This window comes from Poecilia formosa, unplaced genomic scaffold (genome assembly GCF_000485575.1).
Source record: "Poecilia formosa unplaced genomic scaffold, Poecilia_formosa-5.1.2 Scaffold170, whole genome shotgun sequence".
Classification (NCBI taxonomy): domain Eukaryota; kingdom Metazoa; phylum Chordata; class Actinopteri; order Cyprinodontiformes; family Poeciliidae; genus Poecilia; species Poecilia formosa.
In genome coordinates, this window is record NW_006800109.1 from 1,451,648 (window position 1) to 1,470,371 (window position 18,724).

An 18,724-nucleotide genomic window follows, 5' to 3' on the forward strand; every position below is an offset into this window, starting at 1 on the left:
ACAGAACGTCCTGAGAGACTCATGGAGAACCATCTCACTGATGGTCAGTAAGGTGCATGTTCTACTGTCAGAACCAGAACCAGAATCAATAACCAGAGCTGGATTCTTAAAGTATTCTTGTGAAATCACACTGGATCCAAACACAGCATACAGATACCTGGTGCTATCAGAGGGGAACAGGAAGGTGACACTTATAAAGCAACCTCAGTCTTCTTCCAGTCACCCAGACAGATTCACTAAATATTCTCAGGTTCTGAGCAGAGAGAGTCTGACTGGACGTTGTTACTGGGAGGTGGAGTGGAAAGGAATGATTTCTGTGGCCGTCGCATACAAGAACATCGGCACGGCAGGGCAGGGGAAGAAATGTGGATTTGCAGGTAATGACATATCGTGGGCTTTAGATTGTTCCAGTTCTAAATTTGGTCACAACAACATCTGGACTGACGTCTCAGGTCCAGTTTCCTCCAGAGTCGGAGTGTACCTGGACCACAGAGCAGGTCTTCTGTCCTTCTACAGCATTTCTGAAACCATGACTCTGATCCACAGAGTCCAGACCACATTCACTGAGCCGCTGCATGCTGGAGTTACAGTTGGTTGGTTTGGAGCCTCGGCAGAGTTCTGCAAACCCAACTAGCCTTCCTCTGTTGTCTCTGACTGTTGGTCAGGGTTGTTACTCTGATGTCTCTGCTGTTCTGTACTTTGTTTTTCTGGGTTAAATGTTGTTCTCATCACTGCTGATGTGTTGATGGAAATAAAATGGAAATTTGAATAGCAGTGCTAATGTTAAATCATAATTGTAAAGAATGACAAGCAAATATTAATGCATGTCACACTGAATTATAAAATAAATCATTTCTAATCTTTTGTTTTATTAATTAGTTTCTTTTTAATTTTATCATTTTTTTCTAATTTTTTCATATTTTGTATTTAACACATTTTTTTAATTCACTGTCACTTTTTGTTGCTTAATTTGTTCTCACTTTTTCATAATAATAGAAAATACAGTAAAAATAAATACTGAACATAAAAAAATTGAAAAAAATGACTGACATAAAAAGGAAGATAAGAAGTTCTTGTTTTGGGGATGCAATATTTGGCACATTATCTTCAACAAGGAATTTATTATTTCTATATTTTGTGCCACGTTTGGCAAGGCCAGCTCTCCACATTTTTTTTGTTCTATGCTAACAAAGATGTACAATAAAGGAGCTACCAGTCTTTGAAAAACGCCCACATGAATAACTGCATAAATATCACAAATGATCAAAATATTACCTAAATTCCATTCCCAAAATAGTTAGTAAATTAATTCAAAATTAATACAAAAATCTACATTAAGAATTGTTTTTTATGTGTAAGCCTTTTTTTGTAATTCATAACATTAATTTTTTCTCCATTTGCTGAGCATTAGTTTTAAGTGGAAGCGACTGACCAGAAGGACCAGCCGTAGTCCCAGCTGTGGGGCCTCCAGTCTTCGGGGCCCAGACTGACTGTGATCTGGAACACCTGCGTGTACATCATGTGGGCCACCATCCCCAGAAGGCCTGCAGAGGAAAACGTCATGTAGAGGAGTTCACATCTGGATTAGCATCCAACGGAAATATCTGACATTTATGAAACATGTAGCTTCTAAGGAGACCAAAATAAAGAAGCTCAATTCTTTTAAATTATATTCTAATATTTTATGCTTTTTGGGCTTTAGATGAACTCTGCACTGTTTTAAAAGCCAGAAAATACACAGTGTTTTTGCAGTGAGGGGTGAAGAATATTTATTTCTTAAAATATGTGAAATAAGAGAATTTGTAACTGAAAAAAAATATATATCCAATGAAATTATAGCAGCAAAGCATCTGAAAGGCTTCCCCAAAAACATATTTATTGAGTTTCATTTAATTAAAGAATTTTGTTTACGATCCCTTCTTCATGTATTTTTTTTATATTAAAACATTTTATGGCATTAAATTTGCATATGGTGACAGTGAAAAGGTTCTAAGTTACATTTAATTTCTGACTGGATCATTAGTGGGATCACAGCAGCAGTAAATCTCTGCAGCCTCAGTAATAAATCAGAACGTTTCCAATTCTCAGAATTACGCTGAATAAATTGATTTAATGCTCTGATCAGCCTCAGGGTTTGGGTCCGGTTCTGATCAGCCTCAGGGTTTGGGTCCGGTTCTGATCAGCCTCAGGGTTTGGGTCCGGTTCTGATCAGCCATCAAATCAATTAGATACAGACGTTCAATCACTTACAGGATTACAGCAAATCAGAAGGAGAAGCTGAAAGAGTGGATCAGCAGAACCAGGCCGTCCCTTTGGGTCGGCCCGGTTCTGATCCGCCTCAGGGTTTGGGTCGGCCCGGTTCTGATCCGCCTCAGGGTTTGGGTCGGCCCGGTTCTGATCCGCCTCGTTCCTCCATAGTTTTCTGCTGATCATCATTTTCCTGGATTCCTCCATCAGGTTTTATGTCCCTCAGTTTCATGATCATCTGATGAGTCTAGAAAACAGCGAAACACTTTTCCGTCCTTCCGTCTTTCCGTCTTTCCGGTTTCTGTCCTCAGAGGACCAGCCATCAGAGGCGGCTTCTTGTGTAAGAGGTTTAACTTGAGTTTAAAAAGTCCTGGCAGGAAAACAGTGAAGCCTGGAACTGAACCCAAACCTCTGCCTCACTCGCCATGAAGAAGAAACGCTGGAAATCCTAGAAATGCTTGAATTTTATGTTTTAATGAAAAGTTTTTCGCATCTGGACTACATGATGAAATGTTAAGAAACTTCCTCAGACACCAACGCTCTAATCACACTACTGGTTTAAAACCAGTTTACGTGGAAAACGAATGTTTTGACTTTCTTATAAAAAATAATAAACAATTGAAAGCAGTAAAATAGCTGCATGAAAAAGGAGAATAGATGTGATGTGACTCAGATGCTTTAACTTTTCATTATTTTTTACCTGCTGAATGATAAAATAAATGTTCAAGATTTTAATGTCTTTCAGAGAGTAATCTGTTTTCTGTTGAAAGTAGATTTCTAAATAAATAAGTCGTAAAATAAAAAGGTTATCGCATATTTGCCTTATATTTTACAATCAAACTTGTTCATGTTTTCTGGTCTAAAGCTGTTTTCTCTGTTCTGAGGAACAAAAACCGGATATCAGCCTTTCTTCTGTCTCAACTTAAATCAGATACTAGAAGTGAATTTTTAAAAGCATTTTCAGGATTTAGTGATAAGCTGAAGCAGGGGAGTGAAATCCCTCTGAGCGGATTTATCCTTTTCTTACCGGACAGTACGGTGAAGACGGCGGCGAAGGCATTGAGTTTGAGTCCGTCGATGACGTTGCTGGAGTGGAAAAGCTCCAGACACATGAGGCTGAAGCCGACCACCAGCAGCAGGATGTACAGCACCTCCGAAACCACCGACAGCCACAGCACACCTGGAAGACAGCAGCTGCTCACAGCTGATGTGGGAACGCTGCTGGAGACGTTTCCTGCTTTCAGCTTTACTAGTTTTAATGACATAAGTTACGAGGATTTTAATTTAAGTATTTTTGGACTTTGAACTTGAGAACCAAGAGGAAACCCCTCCAGTATTTAACACAATCAGCTTCTCCCACATCTCCACAACATTAATCAGCAAAACATTCAAACTTGTAATGTACCCTGCTACATTATTCGAAGGATTTCCCAATCAGGACTATTCAGAGGAAGTCAGTTTGTTGCATTTTGTATCCGTTTCATCCACTGCCTCCGTTTTCCCTTCAGCAGAAACTTTTCACTCCTGACAGAGAACATGCAGGGTGTGACTCCTCTGGAGGCGGACGCAGTGTCGGGTTTCCCTCCTCTGTCGTCCTGAATATGTATCAGCAGACAGTCAATAAAACATGTTGGAGGGACTCGGCTGATAACAGGAAGGCAGCAGCTCATCAGACCGAGTCGCAACACGAGCGGATATAATTACGGACTTTAATTACGGCGTGTGCACGCGCATGCTTGTGTCAGCGGCGCGTGACGTCTGTGGGTCCCGAGTGTGAAGCTTGTTTCTTTTTCAGGGCTCCTCTATAGATTTCCAAAACAAGAATGGACATTTAATTAAATTTAGACCCTCAGGGCCGCTCACAACGCAGGATCCCATCAATTAATTCACAGCTGAATTTTGATAAAACACTGAATAACTCACACAAACTGAGTTACTTTGGGGAAGCATTATGTTTAATGCAGACTCACTACGTTGTATATGATTATTTAATTTAAAAGGTATTCAAATTTAAAGATGTGTTAAATGTTTTCAGGATGTTTTCCCATCTGAGTTAGTTACATTTTTTAACCGCTGTGTTTTTCTTTCACACTGCACTGAATCAAACCAACCAAACCCTTCGAGGAACCTGTTCCCCTCCTCGCCTGTGGGGGCGCTGCACCAAGAACCACTGAAATCAATCACAAAAAGGATTTTAGTGATTGATTTCACTTTTGTCTGTAGTTAAAGAACAAGAGCGCATGGCTAACGCAAGGCTAAAATCTTCAGCCGCTAAAATCTGACGCCTCCATTTTTGTTTCCATTTCATGAAGAAGGAAGTTGCCCAGAGGTTTTTATGTCGTTTCTGTGAGGATGTGAAAATTTCTGTTAGTTTTCTAATCAATTTAGTTCCTGTGTCGTCTTCCCTTTGACTGACCCCAGCTGTGTCCTGTTTCCCTGATTTCTCCCACATGTGTCTGTTTCTTCGTTGGGTTCTTGTCATAGTCATTGCTTGTCGTCGTTACCTCACTCCAGTGCTAACAGTGTTGAACTCCTTGTCTCCTCGTTCACCTGTGCTGCCTGGTTTTCTGTGAGTTTGTTGATTAAATCATCATTTTTTCACACCACTAACTGGGTCCTCTGCATTCATCCTCACCTCAACTACCGCAAAACGTGACAGTTTCCTCCAGTGGTTCTCGTTGCAGCGCCTCCACAGGCCAGGAGGGGAACAGATTGCTCAAAGGGTTTGGTTGGTTTGACTCGGCGCAGAGAGAAAGGGAACCACAGCAGCTGGAGATGGAGCAGATGATGAAGTTTGGTCCCCAATCGAAACGAATCTACCAGACTAGCAGGTGGGAAAACACCCTTAGTGTGTCGGGGGAATCGAACTCTGGTCCGTTTAAAGCGGACCAAACGTGTCAGGTGTGAATACACCCCCAGGTTTGTAGTTAAATCAGAGTTTAGTTTTGGAAGCTCAATCGAACTCTTGTCCGCCTACAAACTCACCAAGCAGCATTTTGGCTTCAAAAGATGAAAGAAGAAGAAGAAGGTTGTCCGGCTAATCCCATCATCGCTGCTGCTCTGGTTTTAACAGATGAAACATCTGAGAACTTTTATTATTAACAAGCAGCTCAGTGTGAAGCTAAAGGCACCAAAAATATTCTGTTTCTTCTGAATGCTCAGATATTCCTTTCATCAGCTCCAGGATATAAACACCAGCAGGAATCTAGAGTCAGACAGAAAACCGATCAGGTGGGATTCAGAAGGGAACATCCTGATCATCTCAAAGCTTCAGGCTCCAATAACTTCGATAAATCAACCAAAGATAATCGGCTTGATCATTGATCAGTTAGCATATCTCAGTTTCCTCTACCTGCTCATGGCTTGGTGAACTTGGGAGCCCCCTGGTGGTGAGGGTCCTAATCAGCTGTTTAATATGCATGTGCCTTGGGCCGGCCCTGCTTTGCTCTATTTTAAGCAAATGCATCGTCAACATCTCCTTCAAAGGTTCTGCATCTGTTATAAACTCACTTTTGGGAGTTTTTAATCATTTCCTCTTTCAGAAGATGAAGATGCATCTTTAATAAATAAATTTAAAAATCCCATTTCGGTCTCTGCAGCTTGAGTCGTTTAGCTCCTCCTGATAAACACGGAGAGCCCAGAAAAGAGATGTTTTTGTTTTTTCCCCTTCTTTTCCTCGGATTTCCCTGGGCTCTGGGAACAGGTGGGCCGCAGCAGGGAGCGGCGGCGCAGCCTTAATGACCGTCATTACTCACCTCTCTCCGACGCCGGGGCCAGATCAATGAAGCTCCTGCACTTCTCACCTGAGAGGAGGCAGAGGGAGCGACGGAGGAGAGAAAAGGTGAAGAAAAAGGTGAAATGAGGCAAACAGAGCATCAGACGAGCCAGAACGGAGGGAGGAAACGACAGGAGTTAGCAAATAGAGCTGCTACCAGTTATTAGAACATGTCAGGTTTATTAACACAGGCGGTCTAATTAGCATCTTATTAAGCTGCAGAGTCTTTTCTATCAGGGAACAACTTTATACTCGCACCTTTAATGATGAACCAAGAAGGAATGTAGTGAAAATGGTGATTTTATTCAAAACCTTGATCATAAATACTTTAAAATTAGCTTCTGGCTTATGGCAGCCATACAGAAATACAGGTATAGATTTTCTGTCGCTGACGTATCAATTACGGCTGAAATGATTAATCGGATTAACCGATTATTGGAATAAGCGTCAGTTACTTTAGTAATAGATTAACTGGAATATACAGACTTAAAAAAAACATTTGCTGAAAAAACAACAACCCATAATCCAAGTAATAATTAATTCAAAACTGCAAAATGATCAATTATCAATATTTTGCATCTAAAATTAAAAACTTAACTTAAGGAATACTGTCATTAATTACTGTCAAAATGTTTGTATTTTTGCATTTTTAATCTTGTAAAAAGGCTTTAATCTCAGTAACTCAATAGAATAATTGATTAATAAAATTTTATTTTATTTAATCGATATAAAAAAATTGTACATTAATATATGTGTGATGGCTCCATGCTGGTCCCAAGAAAAGTTTAATATTTTCAAATATTTGAGCATTATTTATATTAAAACACTGCAATTCGTATGATGTTTATATAAGGTACAATGTAAAACACATTTATTACAAAAACAACCTAAATCTTTGGACCCCAGAACTTGGCGCCCTGGGCTACTGCCCCTTTATGCCCCGTCAGAGTTTATCCACAGTGTCAGGAATAACCAGCCTCCATTTTATTCACTAATGTCATCAAACTGGAAGTTGTCCATATTTGGAAAACAATCAAAGCTGAGTCTATAATAATTAGATATAAGCGATAGAAGACAGCTTTCTCGTTTGCTTCCATGAAAAGCCAAATTTTCATAAAAGCTAAACTTCCTTCTGAAATCACTTCTGTTGTAAATATTGTCATTATTTACATTTGCTGAAGTAATTAATTTTTCTGCTCTGTTCAGAGCTGCAGACTTAATAACATTTCTCTCAGGTTGTTTGGAGTTTTCTCTGCTTCGTGATTCTTTCTTGCTGGCACGCTCCGCCGGCTGCAGGGAGTTCATCAGCGCTCTGGGCGACCCGGCGGGTCACAGATCAGTGGCTGCAACACGAGCCATAACTCAGCCTCTGCAGTGTCACAGACAAGAGGCAGGCCCATCCATAACCGGCCTGATTACCAACGCACTCACAACACCGCCCAACCCAGATGAAGACACTCGGGAAAACTCAGACTGCCTCCACAGGAATAACTCAGCCAACAATAACGCTCGTTTACGACCTTAGTAACTTTAAACTGTATATTTGTATTCTATGGAGCTCAATTAGGGCCATCTGGTTTGCTTTTTAGAGTCTGAAAAAAGAATTTAAACAAAAAGTTTTAAAACTGAAAAAAGATTTGAAACTGAAATATAATTTTAAACTGAAAAAAATGTTTGAAAAAAAAGTTTGGAAACTGAAACATAATTGCAAAACTGAAAAAAATATTCAAAGCTACGTTTAAGATTCAAGGTTTTATTTTTCACTTTCAAAATTATTTTTGAAAATAATTTGCTTAAATCTATTTTTTTCTTTCAGTTTCAGAATTTTTGTTTGTGTGTTTTGAGCCAAATTTATGGCCACAATTTAGCTCCATAAAAATACCAACTTACAGAAAATGACAAGTTATTATTAACCGCCTGAAACATTTTATTTTAGGGATAAATTCAATTTAAATGTCAGAGTAAATTATAATAGTGGAAAACATTTCAGATGAAGGTAATAAAGCAGAGAATGTTGCTTTGCATCTTAAAGCTACAGATCAGTTTCCTCTTAGTTTTGCAGCGATTTGCACTGGAAACCAGACAAAAATACCTGGTAAGATTTTGTCTTTGCAGAGTAAAGGTGAATTTTTCAGTGTGGAAATCTTAAATACTGTAAAAACTAACAGGGTTGAAGTCCAAACCAGGTGTCCTGCATAGAGCTGCTACTGTAATCCAAATGTAGTGGAAACCACTTCAGAAACGTATCTAAGATCTCTCCAGTAATTTCTTCTGGGGTTAAAAGAGCTCAAGTGGTGAAAAAAGATAAAATCTGATGAACGTAACGTCTGCACTGCGCTAAAGGTGAGCAGCTCAGGGTCTGATTAAGACATGAATTTAAAATGTAATTAAAAAGTGAGCAGCTCTTCTGTGACCCGACAGGACCGACAGCACAATCAGTATTCCTGCGTACTCCTTCTCACAGCGCCGCTCTGAAATGTTAATTACTCAAAAAAAGAGAGGAATATTTCCACTTATCACATTTCCAGTTCATCAGGAAGTAATGAAACTGATTCATTTCAGGCTTCAGGTGCTTCCAAACATCCTTTCTCTCAGATTCTCTTCAAAGTCCCATCATTCGTGTTTGGATGTGGCTTTGGTGGCGCCGCCTGCAGCTGCCAGCCTGTTTAATCAGCGGCTCGATGTCGTCTGGAGGTTAATTACAGCTCTGATGAGAACCAATGGTTGGGAGAAACAACAGGTAATGTACCTGAGTGTCAGTCTGAATTATTTAGTTAAAACAGGGAGCAGGATGCCTCAGTATGCAGATATAATCAGGCTAATTATACAGCAGGCTGCCAGAACTACTGGGAGTTTAACTGTTTATCACAAACTTTGGCAATTATACGTACATTACGACGGACGGACGGTAAAAGAGACGCTGCCGGCTCGAGGTTAAAGGTCGGTTATTACATTTGATTTCAGTTGGATGTTGGCTCTGCCGACCCGTTGGACCAGAACCAGCTGAACTCCCCGTGTAATGACTACCTTCATTTAACCTTTAACCCCCGACGCTCATAAATAAAAACTGGAGAATCTTAAATGAGGGTTTCGTCTCATTTCTGATCTCCAGTTAAAACATGAATAAAATCACCTAATAAAAAAAAGACTTTCCACAGAAACAACTTGACCCGACTGCTGCTCTCACAAATCATAATCTACAAAATGTGACTTTTTTTTAACCAAAATATACAAAAAACTTAATATGAAAATAAAAACGAAATAAAAACAATTAAATAAAAATATCTGACATGACATTATTTCAGGCCAGTATTTGGCTGGGAGTCTGTGTGGATCTGCAGATTTCCGCTCCAGCTCTGGGGATCAGCTGTCAACAGGTCTGGGCTTTGACTAGGCCACTCCAGAACCTCTACCTCGTTGTCTCTAAACAGTCGCTGTAGCTTTAACTGGATGCCTTCTGTCTGAAAAGTAAATGTTTTCTCCAAAGCCGAAGTTCCCTTTTAAACTTTCCATCACCACAGCATGATGCTGCAACCACCATGCCTCAACGGTGATCTTCTGGTCGTCGTGTCGAAGGACCAGAAGCCTCCATTTTGGTCTCTTTAATCGTCCCATTTTGTTGGACCTCTTTGTCTTGTTATGATCTTGCGATGATGTTGTCAGATCTTGTTGCTGAATAACTTTGAAACTGATCCAAAGACGCGGCGGCCATTTTTACTGCCATAAACAAACAGTAATGTGTGACATCATGAGGGTCACCTGAGGGTCATCTGATTGCAGTTGCATTTAACTGGTAATATGAGCAAAAAAAAACCAATGATTTCAGCAAAAATAATAAAAATTGGGCATCAAGATCTGCTGTGAGAACGTTGACTGAACTCAGAAAAAATGGAGAAGAAAACAAGAACTGGGTTTGTTGTCCATGAAGAACAAAAGGGGAAAGGAGGAAAAATACTTATAATTAAAAGAGAAAGAAAGAAAGAAAGAAGAAAAGGATCAAAAAGAAAAAGTGAAATAAAGTTGGCGCAGGGTTTTTATCGTCAAACTTTGTGTTCATTTCATGGTTTTGTTCAACAAATATGGAAGCATTTCACTGCCAAAGCTCAGAAATCATTCAGGAGCGGAGTCTCGTTAAAACATGAAGCCAAACTTGGTAAAATGAGACGAGTTTTATATCTCGGTATAAACAGGAAAGTTTCTCCTTACAACAACATATAAATCTGATCTCATGAAAACGAAGTTTGTTGTTAATATTTAAGTGTCACATTAAAACGAGACGAGTTTTACATCTCATTATAAAGAAAGTTTCTCTTTATGACAACATCTAAGTTCATGAAAACAAGGTTTCTTGTTAAAATTAGTTTCTCAGAGCAACAAGTTTTGAATGCAAAGATTCAAGTCAAAACTTAATATGAGAAACTTTAACATGAGGAGAAACTCGTTAACACCAGACGAGTTTTTATCTCAATTTAACGAGAAAGTTTCTCATTATAACATCTAAAACAAATATTATGAAGACAAAAGGTTTCCCGTTAAAATGAGAGTTTCTTGTTAAAACAAAAGTTTATTTCTCGTTATAATGAGAAACTTTCCGGCAGTAATGAGGAAGGTTTGATGCAAAACGTGTCAATATGAGAAAGTTTCTTGTTATAACAAGTTTAGCATCTTGTTGCAAGAGAAAACTTTCTCATTTAATGAGTTCTGCACAAAGTTTCACATTAAAACATGATTTACATCTCACTTTAACAAGAAACTTATTATGAGTTTGCATAGCAGGAAAGTTTCCCATCATAACAAGATGCAAAACAAATTAAATTTCCTATAGTCACTTATTGACTTTATATAGGTTTTATATTGTAATCTCTACAAGAGTATTAACAGTTATAGTTCAACTACAGCTTTTATTTTTGCAGTTTCTCTCACTCCAGCAGAAAGGTTGGAGTATCTGATTATTTTATAATAATATTCCTGTTTTGGATCCAATTAGAAGGAGATTATTCCAGGTTCTGAGGTTTTCCAGCTGCAGCTCCTCCAGAGTCACCATGGATCTCTTGCTGTCCAGGTTGTATGGTTAGCTGGACGTCCATGTCCCGATGCGTCTGCAGGTCCATCCTGTCTCCATGTCCACATGATGGATTTATCACAGACTTTGGATGTTACTGTAGAACCAAACCAACTTCCTCCCTGGCCTGCTGCTGGGTTTCTTGGTCTTTGTGATTCTATTTGTTCTCTCCTGTCCAGGCAGGTGGTTCCACTGGACCTTAATTAGGATTTTCACATTAAAATGCATCATTTTCCTTCAAAATGTGGGAAACAGATCCCCTTTGAATAAATAATATTGTAGATTATACTGTTAAAAGTGTATTAATTGTTAATTTTTAAATTAATTTTAATTTATTCACCAATTAGTGTACAAAACAAACATTACAGACTAACAAACAGAGGCATTGATCTGCAAAATAAGTAACCAATTAGATAAGAGAATGAACAACAACAACAACAAATGAATAAATAAATAAAATAAACAAACATCCACTTAGAACAAAGACAAAACACAGACCTTAACAAAATGATGTCACAGCAAAACATTGAATTGTTCAGCATGTCAGTTACGATTATTTTCCTTTTCTCTAATATTTCTTATGATTAATCACACAGCAGTGGAAAGAGAGGGAGGAAAAAATATGCCGCAACAAAGCAAAAAAAAAAAAAAAGTAAATAAATTGAAGATAACTAAAGAAGACGTTTTGTGATCTTAGTAACTTAAACAAAATCAAAACTTTTCCATTCAAGTCGATATTTTACCCAAACCTGCTCCTCTCTTCATCAAAACCAGACAAACCTGAGAGACTTTCCCAGTCCGCCTGTTTTATTAATAATAACGGAATTCATGCAGGAAATCCAGTTTAAAATGAAAAACACCAACTTCGTTGTTTATCATCCGCCAAAAACCATAGAAGAAGAAAATACGCGCTGTTTTCGCGCGTAAAGACACCAAAACTTTCCGTAAAAACTGGTCATGAGAGGCTGGAGTCTCGGGGTTCCCCGTACCCACCTGCTCCGTGGATGTTCTCCTCGCAGGAGTACCAGATGCCGGTGTGGAAGCGGCGGAACAGGAAGCGGTCGTCCCCGGTCTCCCAGCTGTAGTGCACCTTGTTCTGGTCCGTCTCGTTCACGCCGTAGTCGATGCAGTTGTGGCGCCGCTGCTTGCTGCAGTTGGGCTTGGGGACGCGCTGGGTGCCCTCGCACCAGTAGGTGGTGATGAAGGCGGTGGTGGAGAACAGCAGAGCCGCCAGGTTCAAACACACCGACAGCAGCGCGCGACATTTCCGCGTCGTCTTCATGGTTTCCCGCCAGAACCATGCGGGACGGTCAGAGAGGCGGCATGGCGCGGCGGCTTTACGCGCGGCTCCTTCCTGCGGGTCGGTCCTCAGCAAAATGACAGCCGTCCTCTGTCCATCTGCTCCGCTGCTGAGTCAGAGGAGGAGAAGCGAGGCTGCCAGCGGAACACCCCTCTTTCTGTCCCTCTGACGGCGGCTTGTGCGTCATCACCTGGACCGAACCGAGCTCACACCGCCAGCATCTCACCGATTAACATCTGTTTCACAAAATACACTTAGGATGCAAAACAGAGGAACAGCAAACTCAGAGGTGGGAAGAGAACCCCAAAATTATACTCAAGTCAGAGCAGAACTAAGTAAAAGTAAAAAGTGTCGGTCCAAGACATTATTCAAAGATAAGAGTCAAAAAGTATTTGGTAAAAAGTCATCAGAGTAGATGATCAAATGATCAAATTATACTTAAAAATTACATCATCAAACAGACTAAATGTAAAGTTAAGTGCAAATTTTGGTATTTTAAAGACCAAAATGACAGTAATTCATATAAGTAACAAAAAAGAATTAGGCAAAAGAAAATGTTCCGTATCAGTTTCTTTTAATATAAAACTTATGAAACTTTGAAAAGTTTCATAAAACTGTGTGTATTTTTTAGTGCACTTTTAACACTAAAATTGTTATTTTCTTTAGGTGAAAGGCATGAAAACAGTTTGTCACTGTTAGGAAGCTGTTTATCTCTTGAAACAGATTTCCAGAACGTTAGTGGAGCTAAACACATCAGCATGGAGCCAGGCGTACCTTCTATAGGAAAGGAAAACAAAGAGACGATGACACCAACAGCTCCATCCAAGAAAACAGTGAGCCAGAGAAAAACCTTCTGCAGAGAAAACCTTTAAAAATAGAAACATTTAAAACACACGTCACCAACAGCAGCAAAGGCTCCACTCAGAAAGCCAGAGGGACTTTCTGCATGAATGAAGCACAAAGAGAACACAGTTATCTGTTCCAATACACGAGAGAATATATTTATATCATAATATATAATATATAAAAATAAAAAATGGGAGCACACAGTAACGCATTTCCATTAATCATAGAATATTGCAAATTGAAATTACAAAAATAAATGTTCTTAAAGGAAACAAGCTAATTGAGAAAAGCTGGGAAGAGGTGGTTTTACAGCCGTATCCAAACACTTTTTTTACATCGTGAGTCACATGATCACCGGCCGGATGTTGCTACTGGCAGAAACAACGAAGAAGACGACAGGAAGTGACAAGAGGATGATGTTTGTTTTTTTCACTCCAGAGCTCTCACTGCATCGCAGTTTATAAAAGGTTTAATTCGTAACTCATCAGTAAAATGGCCGACTACAATTTCCCCAAAGCGCCACATACTAACCACTCTTTGGTAGGCGGGGCTTGTCACTCTAAAGCCTGAATAAGACNGTCACATGATCACCGGCCGGATGTTGCTACTGGCAGAAACAACGAAGAAGACGACAGGAAGTGACAAGAGGATGATGTTTGTTTTTTTCACTCCATCAGCGCTCTCACTGCATCGCAGTTTATAAAAGGTTTAATTCGTAACTCATCAGTAAAATGGCCGACTACAATTTCCACATACTAACCACTCCTTGGTAGGCGGGGCTTGTCACTCTAAAGCCTGAATAAGACACCAACGTCTCCTCTGATTGGCTGATAAATGATTAGCACCATAGCTAAGTTATGAATATATTTCATGTAACCTTTTACATCCGTCACTGCCATGATTTTTATTGGCTCATCACGTTCCCAGCTTATTCATGTGTGATTTTAATTTAATTTCTTATTTAATAGAAATACCATAATTGCGAAATTGTCTTTTTTTTTTTGCATTAGCAGAATATAGACCTTTGGCAGCTAATTAGCAATAGCGCCAAAAGAAATGCAGATAAACACGTCGGCACTGAGGCAGAGATGCTTCTATGAAACAGAAAACAAGCAACACAGAGAAAGTAGCACCAAATCGGTACCAGGAGAGTTTACTGTAAGGAAAAATTAGAGTTACTGGCAGAAATGTCTTTGTCACCAGACCCGTTCAGGAAATAGACCCAGCCAGAACTCGGCTATGGCGGTGATAAAAGTTTCTGCCGCAGAGACTTAAAGCTTTAGATTTTACTTTTTAAGATTTCATCCACTTTAACATTCTCTATCAACCTCATGCTACAGGGAGTTTCCCCCAAATATCAAGGCTCGCCTTCAAATCAATAAATCAAATTAAAAAAGAGATGAAAGAGACGAGCAGCTTGTCTCGTTTCATCCCATATTCTGAGCTCTGCAGGTACAACAGCTGCTCTTTCTTTATGCAACTCTGGAACATTTTGCAGAAACGGTGGATGTGTAGAAAGGGACTTCTCACTGATGAGCCGGCAGGGATCTGGCATGAAAACCCCGGATGACAAGGCCGAGCCGCCCACCTCACCGATCCATCAGCGCTCATTTTACAGCTCCCACCTCCAGATCGATGCGCCGCTGTCACTGTGTGCTGTACATGTGATGTATGGCGGTGCCTTCAATCAGACTGACAAAGCTTCACAGGAGTCAATAAAGTGAACAGAAAACTGTTGATGAATGCAAGGTTACGCTGTGAGATGTATCTGCCTTCAGAGGCGGAGAGCCTGAAGTATTAATGCTCCGTTTCTGTTGTTTTCTTATTGTAACAGCACCAAGAAATCAAGCAGATAAGAGCGGCTCCAGGCTGTGGTTTGACTTTGGGAAGAAAAAGAACCCAATAAATACTTAACTGTCCAAATAAAAAGATCCTCCAACTCCATCCTGAGAGCTGAAATATAAAAATAAGACAAGATGTGAGCAGGGAAACAGGATGAGAGATGAACAAAATGCTTTAATAGAAACCTGCCTGCCAAATAAAACTGTAAGGAGGGTGAATTAACCAACAAACTCAACTGAAATTTCAGTCAAGTGCAAAATTCTCATAACAAATTCTTTAATTTCCAACAGTTAAAATGGTAGCTAACAAGTTTGATAAGCTAGCTTCTCCACCAATCAGCTGTAGTTGAGGTGCATCAGCAACATTCACACAGCAGGTTTGATCAGTTTTTGCAGAAATAGAATAATTTCTGTTTGTGGTCAATCATGGTACTACTTAAATGTGACTGCAATCATCTTCTTTGGGGACAGTTTCCGATCTCAAAGCGAACCACAGGCTCAGAAGAAGAACGTAGATGACGTCACACAGCAGCGTTCTGCTTACGGCAGAAATAATGGCTGCTGAAAACAGCCAGATGTCCAACAGTGGAACTGTTGATTTGCATAACTACACTAACATCTCTGCTACTGCTGAAGCTTCAGTGGATTTTTAACACTAAAACTGAAAGCCGTCAAAGTATTTGGTTACTGTTAGGAAGCTGCTTAACTTATTAACAGATTTCCAGAAAGTTAACAGACACGTCAGCATGGAGCCAGGCGTACTTTCTATAAGAAAAACAGAAGAATCGTCTGGTTTCTTCTGGTGCAGAATGATGATGGCAGAGACCTGAAGGTCGTATAAAATGCAACATGACCGTTCAGACTGCAGATGCTTTTAGTCCCATATGAAAGTGGAACAGAAAGAGTTGATTTGGGATTTATTACACGTTTGAAAAGAGTCTCAAACATGTTGCCAAGCAACAAATATTAGTTTGGACTGAAATAGAGAACAAGAATCTGAACGGTAACTTTAATTAGAAAACACATCAAAATATTTGTCTCCAGGTTTTTTGTGCTGCAGAGTTTCCTTAATCCACCAGAATAAAGCTGCAACTCATAAAGAGCTGCAGTCTCCCTCTGCTGCCCCCACAAACACATCCACACATATTTGGGAGTGTTGTTGGGCAGACGCCATGTTGGAGATTTCCCACCGGATGGATCAGGCCATCTGCGTTTTTTCTCCTTCGCCCCGTCTTTGTTTGCAGCCTGAATTAAATAGCTGCACCAGCAGGTAGATCACGACGTCCGAGTTAACACGGCTCACTGCAGCAGCAGGTAACGCAATACGACCCCAGGCTGAACATCATCAACACACCCCTGCAAAGCGCTCACACACAGCTCCGAACCCATCTCAGCGTGTGAAGTGAAGATAATAAACAACAAGAACTCCAGGCTGGAGCATTTTACAAGTTTGGGGAGTTTTTTGGGAACACACTGTTGAAGAGTGTGAAGGAAAACTCTTCTAAGATGCTATTTATTTACACAGGAATTAAATAAAACTTATTTTTCTGACATTAATGTATTCATCACATTTCACTCACATTTCAATAATGAAATTTAGATATTTTTGTGCTTTGCTCTTATTTTAATCAGTCAAATCATCTTCTTCCATAGGAAATTTATAAAAATGCACTAATATACGAACAAGATGACTGTCAGCTATTTTTAACTCTTTTTCTTTCATTTTACTTTAATTTGCTGCTTTGTTTACATGATATTTCAACATTTACTTAGAAAACCAATAAAAAGCAGCACAAATGTAACAAATGCACTTTTATTTTTTGTCAAGTTAAATATTTACGAGATATTTTTGAGGTGCAGCAGGAACTGGTCCTCAGTTCTGTTAAATCTGGGATGCAGCTCTGAAACAAAAAGATACGGACTTTCATTCATATTCCATATTTGAACACGGACCTTCCCCTTGTGCCTGTTTTCCTTCTCACTCAGAGGAGAACCAAAGGAGGAACAAAAAATATCCAATAGAATAGTAAAATGTAGCATTGTTTATTTTCCAGATGCGTTGTGCCGTTCTAAATCATAATGAAGTAACTATGTTACCTTCAGTGGTCATAGAAATGTTGTATCTATCAGATATTACTTAAAATAAATTTGATTTTGGGATTTAATGCCTTGAAATTGGGCCTCTGTCTCTTTAAAAACTCCTGTCCTTCCTGAAACTCGGTCTCCAGGAAGCCATCACAACATGGCTCCTCTATTAACGTTTTACCAGCGTTGCTCTGAGAAGCGGCTCCGTTAATGAGCTCAGCTTTCAGGTGTTTGCTAACTGCTGGTGGCTAGGCTGAACATTTTGACTTATCCACTTGCAGCTTTGGCATCCTTGAAGATGAGGCAAAAAAAATCATGGGATTTGAAAACTGGTTAGCCTGCTGTCTGTGACCTTCTGCAGCAAAAACTGTAACAATAATTTAAAAAAAAAACTGAACAGAATGAAAAATTTGAACCAAACAGAACATAAAGATATCTGCACAGCACCAGGAGACTTTTCTGATCCCACTGAGACTCCAATTACACAAGAAAAGGGCTAAAAAATGGATTTCCATGAAACTACAGTTTCCATTTGTCTTGGAAACTGTAGTTTCCAAGACAAATGAATCCCTCCTTTTAAGAATAATCACATTGCGCCAATGCTAAGGAAGTCTTTTTGAAACTTCTTTGGAAAATGTTCACATTATGTCCTCATGAACGAGTCATGTTGTGGTTCATTCCTGCGTTTAGGAGCCTTTTTATTCCTGAATGGAACAAAAACTAGCAAAATAATATTTAAAAAGTGAATCTAGAGAAAAACTCTGGCTGTTAGGAAGGAAAAAATATAAAAATGAGGCTTGACTGATGACTTTTACAAAACATTTTGTGTAATTATTTGCACTTTCTCTCATTTCTTTGCATGACAGCAGTGTTTCCCATGTTTGATGACTCCAACCCATCGGATGAAGTCAACAGCAAAGTCGAATCCCTCCAGCTGTTCCTGATCCTATTAACTTAAACAGTCATTAAAATGAAGAAATGCAGCCTGAAAACGCTCACGCGCGCTCACTGCATTCCCCAGAGGACATTACGTAACAAAATAAACCCTAACCTTATTCTAAACAAACCTAATCCTCATTCATTTCATTAGCAATGCTAATACCCGACTGGCTTCAGAACAAGTCTGAAGAGTGACGACAGCATCTATTTCTGACAATCACTGCCTCTACAAGTGAAAACATTTGTAACTTTACATAACTATAACTTTATAGCGTCTTAGTTTTTAAGATTCTTTGTAAATAAAAAGCTCTTCTCTTTATTTCTGCCTCAAAGCAACAAGAGACTCTAAAATCATCAATTTATTTTATCAGACAGGAAAATTTGCTGCAGGAGGCATCAAAATCTGAGAACAGGGGTGTTCAAAGTGCGGCGCGGGGGCCACTTGGGGCCTTTGGATTGATTTTGTGCGGTCCCAACTGCAGTTTCATGAATGATGCAAATGTGAGAGAGACTTTTTATCTCGGGATGAAATTGTTACCAACATAATTTTACTGCAATGGAAAATGTTCATTACAACAGAAAGTATTCATGTTTTTATTACCAAACTTTTGTAATTAGTTGAACCAGAG

The 18,724-nt window shown here is 39.4% G+C and overlaps 2 protein-coding genes and 1 long non-coding RNA gene across 3 annotated transcripts in view; 2 read left to right on the forward strand and 1 right to left on the reverse strand.

Annotated features, from left to right (window-relative positions):
- The window catches only part of LOC107837737 (tripartite motif-containing protein 16-like), a 3,242-nt gene extending 2,361 nt beyond the window's left edge, over positions 1 to 881 (forward strand). Inside the window, exon 2 of the mRNA XM_016677966.1 lies at positions 28 to 881. Within this exon, the coding sequence (XP_016533452.1) occupies positions 28 to 634 (607 nt within the window). The 3' untranslated portion in view covers positions 635 to 881. The remainder of the gene's footprint in view (positions 1 to 27) is intronic.
- gsg1l (gsg1-like) overlaps positions 1 to 12,593 on the reverse strand; it is a 15,425-nt gene extending 2,832 nt beyond the window's left edge. The window contains exons 1-4 of the mRNA XM_007565024.2: positions 12,078 to 12,593; positions 6,003 to 6,050; positions 3,275 to 3,427; positions 1,433 to 1,544 (exon numbers count right to left, since the gene is read on the reverse strand). Of these exons, the coding sequence (XP_007565086.1) occupies positions 1,433 to 1,544; positions 3,275 to 3,427; positions 6,003 to 6,050; positions 12,078 to 12,366 (602 nt within the window). The 5' untranslated portion in view covers positions 12,367 to 12,593. The remainder of the gene's footprint in view (positions 1 to 1,432; positions 1,545 to 3,274; positions 3,428 to 6,002; positions 6,051 to 12,077) is intronic.
- Positions 12,594 to 15,640: 3,047 nt separating this feature from the next.
- LOC107837734 (uncharacterized) lies at positions 15,641 to 18,227 on the forward strand. Its single transcript, XR_001663783.1, has 2 exons — positions 15,641 to 16,385; positions 18,023 to 18,227. It is a non-coding gene; the product is annotated as an uncharacterized LOC107837734 (long non-coding RNA).
- Positions 18,228 to 18,724: the final 497 nt, after the last annotated feature.